The 6734-nt window shown below is 43.9% G+C and overlaps 1 protein-coding gene across 1 annotated transcript; it reads left to right on the top strand.

The window, feature by feature from the left end:
* The first annotated feature begins 5861 nt into the window (after positions 1-5861).
* On the top strand, positions 5862-6515 carry FIBIN (fin bud initiation factor homolog). Its single transcript, XM_063118795.1, has one exon. It carries the CDS (start codon positions 5862-5864, stop codon positions 6513-6515), a length of 654 nt encoding a protein of 217 aa, XP_062974865.1.
* Positions 6516-6734: the final 219 nt, after the last annotated feature.

Genomic DNA, 6734 nt, shown 5'->3' with positions numbered 1-6734 from the left:
AGCTGAGGTGGTTATCATAGAAATACTTATGAACCAAAGACAGAGAAAGAAGAACAGCCTGTCAGAAAACTGGACTGAAAAACAACAATATAAAAAGGGCAGGACTATGTGTTTATTTAAACTGTCAATTAAACTGAGCCAAACAGCTGTTACCAAAAAACAAAAAATTCAGTGGCATTTGTGCTTTTATTGTACATCTTCTCAGGCGCTTTTGTTTAGTGTAGTAGAGGTGATGCCTAAAAAACAATAACTAAACTTGGAGCAGCTACAAACAAGTAAGAGCGAATAAGAGGAATGATATATTAATTCCTTGTGTGAAATTTGTGCAGAGAATTTCAGGACACTTGAATGTTTCATAACGCATATGCCTCGTGTTATGTACATTTATATTCAAGTGAGTGTTACTGCGTTCAGTAGGGGTTATTAAGGAAGTAGGCATCATATTACAGACTAATCTTCCATTCTGCACAAACTCTTTTGATAGTGGTCTATGGTCAAATGTATCCAGCATCCACATTTGGAGGAATTCAGCAGAATGGCCAACGTATCCACGGATTTGGAATTAATTTGGCCTTTCTTGGCTTATAAGGGCTATGATATTTTAAATGTCAACTTGTCAGGAAGAAATGCAGTTGACTTAGTAGTGGTGTGTGATGCCTTCCCTGCTAGACATCTATATACCACATAGCTATCTATGGTACAGGAGCCTACGTTACATATGTCACAGAAACCTAACTGTGTAGGAATGTATCTCTCTTGAATGTCATGTCTTGCTTTGCTCTACTCCAATAGAGAAAAGTACCAATTCAATTATCGTTGTTTGGGAAGGCAATCACTGACTCTTCCTTTGCAAGAGTGCTAGCCTATTTGTCAAGTACCAGGTCACCAAATGGATGGGTTTTTTCCTGATGTCATAGCCACCTGAAGAACACCCATGAAAAATTCCTAACATCACTTGTCATAAGTTCCATTCTCTCTTACTGATGTGTGAAGTACTTTCCAGTAAACTTCTTGCAATGCCAGTTTAGGATCAAGCTAAGTAAGCCATGGCTTAGGGGCTCATATTATGAGGGGCCTCTAAGTATGTTAGAGTTAACAAAGATGTAAGATAAATAAGATGAAATCGCTTTGGCTTAAATATGTTGGAAGATCTGGTGTAAACTACAGCAGAGTTGCCTTATATAGAAAATGTGTGGCAATGCAGCATTTAGTATTGGAGGCAATAAGCACAAACTAAAACCAATTTTTAAAAGGTGCAAATCAGCTTAATGTGTCTTTTATACACATCTTCAGAGAAGGCTAATACTGTTAACTACAAGCACCACCTAACTCTGCATGGTAACCTTTTTTTACCCTTCCCAATATATAATGCAATTTTTCCCCTTTATTTTGATGGTATGGGGATTCTGAATTTTGATATGCTTTAAGGCCTCAGCATGTCTTAATCCAGCGCTGACCTCCTGCTAGTAAATATGCGTAATCCAGGGGCTGTGTAACTCCTAAACTGTTTTGCATCTTCCCTTGCTGTTGAGTTTTGCCATTAAGGGAGTTCTTCTACCATTGATTAGAGGACCAATTTCAGTAATGTGAGATGCAGGAGCACCTTTAAATTGCACCATTGATCGACAGCAGCAAACTCAAGCACATGTTCTAGAACTGGATGGGACTCACTTCTCAATGAACATATGAATTTTCCCACAAAACATGCAGTTCAGGAAATTTATGGGGACTATATCAATATATTAAATGTTATGTGGAATCACAATTTTAATTCTGTTTTCAGATGACTGCGAAAGAACCCCAGCAGTGCTAATGGGCTGTAGTGCAGAAAGGTCCTAGAATTTTTGTATTAAATATGACCTTATAACTCCTTTACAATAGCAACCAGCTTAGCATTAAATCCAAGAAAATATTTACAGCATGATCTTATAATGTCTACTCAGAAGTAAGTCCCATTGATTTCAATCAGGTTTGTTCCGAGGGGAGTATAGGACTGCACCATTATTTAGCTAACATGCACTTGCATTTTTTAACTAAATAATTGAGTATCAATTCTTATTTTCTTATTATAATTTTGCGCTTTGTTCTGGGGATTCCTGTGTCCTATATTTCTTCTAAGCCTAAGAATACCACTGACATTATGATCTTGGGTAGATTTATAGTAATGGCAAAGGGGGTGGGGTGGGAGGGGCAGCCTTCTCTAACCTCATGCCTTCCAGATGTTTTGAACTACAACTCCCAGGATTCCTCACTATTGGCCATGCTAGCTGGGGACAATCGGAGTTGAAGTCCACAAGATCCTGAGGGCACCAGGTGGGGAAGGCTGTTGCATGGTCTCAGCACTTATGACAGACAAAGCTCTCACTAACCAGAGAACTTATTCTGTGGTTGCATGTTTAAGTTTTGTCTATATCCTTGTTAACCAATGAATTAACTACTCCGTGATGAGTTGGCAGTGGAACCCCAAAATAAGTGCTGATTCAGTTATTTTTCAAAGACAACCTAAGCTACACCTGTTTTTGATAGCGCTTTTCAGTCTGGTTATTATTATTCAACATGAATTGCTAACCCAGAAAAGTCAATTATAAAAGCACTTGTTTCTAATACACCCTCTTATTGAATAACTCTGGTTTAATAGTTTCAGAACAGTAATTGCTATGCTTTCAACTTAGGGCTTATCTACACCAAGCAGAATATTCCACTATGAAAGCCATATATAAAAGGCAGGAGCCACACTACTGCTTTATAGCAGCATTGAAGTGCACTGCAGGATCTACACTACTGCTTTATAGTGGTACTGAAGTGCACTGACATCTGTTGGGGCCCATGACACATCTACACCAAGCAGGATATAACACTATGAAAGTGGTATGTGGTTTGTGCCATGGGCCCCAACAGTTGTCAATGCACTTCAATACCTCTGTAAAGCAGTAGTGTGGCTCCTGCCTTTTATATACTGCTTTCATAGTGCAATATCCTGCTTGGTGTAGATGAGCCCTTTGAAAGATGTGGCATTGATATGATTCATCAGTGACCATCACTGGACAGTTTGGGATAAAAAGACTGTTGGAGTAGACTTGGAGGAATTCCGTATTTTTATTGCTATTTGTTTAGTAAATGTATATTGTCAAGATTACGAAAAGCAGCTAAACATATAAAAACAATAGAGAACATTAAAACAATCACAACTTAAAAGTGAACAAATACACAGATTAAATGACCAATCAAATTTTTATTTCCCCACAATGTAATGCGTAGTGTGGTCTGACACGTCTGACCTCAAAATAGTTTTAAAATAATGCGGCGGGGAGAGAGAGATGATAACCAGTATCAGTGGGATGCCATTTCCTGGCACTTCTACTCAGATATGAGAAATGGCAGGGAAGAAACTAATGTTCTTCTCAAATAAAACAGCTGTCAAACACTGTTTAAAACATGGCAAACGAGTGTGAGCACAGCACAGCATCATTCCATCCAGAGAAAAGAGGCAGTGAAACACTCCTTACTCTAAGCTATCCATGGCTTATTTCCATGATTTCATTACACACTGCAATCATATAGGCACATGATAGTAGATATATAAAACACAAGCTGCAATTTTAAACAGCATACAACCATTTCCATGTTTCAAAACCATTTTATTATAATGCACCTTTTGGGAAAAGGTCATTTTCCAGTTTGTTTCCATCAAGATTATTATGACATTAAAACTGTTTCCCACTCTCGCTGTTTACTATTGGAAACAAATGCTGCAATCCACTCACATACCAGAACAGTCACACTGAATTTTATAGGACTATTCTAGAGAAAGTGGGGTTGAGCCTAAAACCCACAAAGCAATTGGGTTGCAAACGTATTTTATTTTAATTATTGCATTTATATCCTGCCTTTTTTTCCTGCAAGGAACCCAAGGTGGGGTACATAACCCTCCTCCTCTCCACTTTATCCTCACAACAACCCTGTGTGGTGGGTTGGGCTAAGAGTCTGTGAATGGCAGCTTCCCACACACCATGTGATGCAACACAACCAGTTCACATTGTGTCAAACTTCTTCATGACACAGTCTGCCAGTGAGGGGCTTCAGAGAGATCTGTATTAATCCCTACCTTACTGCATTTATTTATATTCCACTCTTCCTCCATGGAGCTCAAGGAGGTATACATGTTTATCCCCCGCCCTTACTATTATTCTCACGACAGCCCTGTGAGGTGGGTTACACTGAGAGTGAATAGCCCAAGGTCACCCAGTGGGGTTCATGGAGAATAGAATCAGTATCCCCAGTTCTAGGCCATCAAGGAATAGCATGAACCTTGTTAAACAAATAATTTTGGTCTTGTTATAATGAATGATTTAGATTCAAGTGTTAAATGTGTTTGAATGTTGATGGGTCTGGATACTAAATGCAAATGTTATATGAGGAAATGCTACACAGGTGTTGAATATCATGGATATGTAATGAAATGTTATACATGTGGCAGTAGCATTGTATTGTAAAGTGGTTACTTTAGTAAAAAATTACTTGGAGTAGAATAATTGTTTGAATGACTATTTAATTCAATGTGTTGAATTTGTTTCTATGGTGGTTGCCTTTAGGGTTCTTTTTTGTACATATTTTCACCACCATTGCCTTTTCTAGTACATCTGAAACAGTTGCCATGTGGCTTGCCACTCAGAGTTTACAACATCACAAAGCCCATTCTCCCCTGAAAAAGGGTTGCAATAGCGTGGTGAAATTTTCATGGGGGCAAGCAATAACAGAGTTACTACACAGTGTCTTCTATGCAGTTTGGATTTAAAGTGACAACCAACAAGCATATAATCTTCATCTAGTAGCACCGTCACTTTATATAAGGAAACAGAGATTTCAGCAAACCCTGTTTCTTATTTTATTTATTCATTCTGCTGTACTAACCCTAACGGGTAGGTGATATAACCTTATGAACAATTTATTTCAATGAAAATGCTCATTTAAAGAAGGGGAGGGAGAAATCGGATGATGCAGTTTCTCAATTTCATGCCCCCATTGTCTTTAATGTAAGTTTCCTAGCCTTACTTGGAATTTTTGCTGGAAATATTGTTGGCATTTCTTTCCAGACTGAAACAGCATGGCACAAACTTGGCCTATTGGGATCCTTCATTTATTTATTTATTTCATCCTCAACCTTAAAACTCCTCCCCCACACACACACACACACACCGTTGTCAAAAGCCGGAGTCCCTAAAAAGAAGTTGACACTGTAGCTTTAATTATGGCATCGAGGTCTAAAGGCTTCCTTCCAAACTTGGTGTTTGGACTTTTGCATAAGTGACGAGACCAGTGGTGTAATTTGAGAGGAGAGGGAGAGCTCCTACGGCCAAAAGCCAAGCTCCCACATTACCACCAATCCAGATGTAGAAGAAGAAGAGTAGCTCGAAGCTGCTGCAGCAGCAGCTTCAGGCAGGTCTAGCTCCAATCTGGACGCAGCCTCTCTCTCCCTCCCTCCCTCCCTCTGCCTTTGCTTGGAGGTTTCATTGCCTGGAAGAGAACAGCGACTGGAAGAAGGAGAAAAACGTGGTGAGGTGGATGTGAAAGTAGGAAGGGGGGGAAAGACTGAAATACCTCCTCCTTAGGATCTGCTGCTGCTGCTTTTCCCCTGAGGGAGGCAAAGAAGCATCAGTTCCTTTGGATGAATCACAAGCGAGATCTTTCAAGGGAAGGTGACGCCGAGGTTTCTTCGGGGAGCCCAATGAAGCCCCGCGCGAAGGGCGCCCGCGGCCAGAGGACTTGATCTGAGCCCCGCTCAGGGTCCGTTTGCCTTTCGCCCTCTGCTCGGGGACCCGCCGTCGGGCAGCCTCCCGCCCCCTCCTTCCCACCAGCCCGAGATGCTGCTGCGCTTGGTGTGGCTGCTCGGCTGCTGGGCCAGCCTGGGCCGCGGCTATTTCGACGGGCCGCTCTACCCGGAGATGTCCAACGGGACGTTGCACCATTACTTCGTGCCAGACGGGGACTACGAGGAGAACGACGACCCGGAGAAGTGCCAGCTGCTCTTCAGGGTGAGCGACCGGCTGCGCTGCGCGGCGAGCGGCGGCGAGGCGCAGCAGCGGCTGCACCACCAGGTGGCGGCGCCCGGCCTGACGCTGCGCGAGGAGTTCACGGTGCTGGGCCGGCAGGTGGAGGACGCGGCGCGGGTGCTGGACGGCATCCGCAAGAGCATCTCCTACGACCTGGACGGCGAGGAGAGCTACGGCAAGTACCTGCGCCGAGAGTCCACGCAGATCGGCGACGCCTACGCCAACTCGGACAAGTCGCTGGGCGAGCTGGAGAACAAGTTCCGGCAGGGCCAAGAGCACGAGAGCCGCGAGGAGAGCCGCCTCAACGACGACTTCCTGGGCATGCTGATGCACGCGCGCGCCCTGCTCAAGGAGACCCTGGCCGTGTCGGCGGGACTGCGGGACAAGTACGAGCTGCTCGCGCTCACCGTGCGCAGCCACGGCTCGCGCCTCAGCCGCCTCAAGACCGAGTACCTCAAAGGCTGACTCGCCTGCGGGAGGCCGGCCGGCCTTGCGCCCTTCCCGGACACGCAACACCACCTACCCGCGCTTGCCTTCCCTTCCCGGCCCGCGGCGGCGGCAGCCACGTGCTGGGAGCCCGCTGTGCACGCTGTAGAGGTCCAACGCTTCTTCCGCGAGTTCCTCCCCTTCCTTGTTGTTGTTGTTGTTAGTGCTCTTTATTCCCAGGGCTGGCCCTACCGTTAG

This window comes from Elgaria multicarinata, chromosome 2, assembly GCF_023053635.1.
Source record: "Elgaria multicarinata webbii isolate HBS135686 ecotype San Diego chromosome 2, rElgMul1.1.pri, whole genome shotgun sequence".
NCBI classification, from domain to species: domain Eukaryota; kingdom Metazoa; phylum Chordata; class Lepidosauria; order Squamata; family Anguidae; genus Elgaria; species Elgaria multicarinata.
The sequence above is the reverse complement of the archived record's forward strand: the minus strand, read 5'-3'. Positions and strand labels throughout refer to the sequence as shown.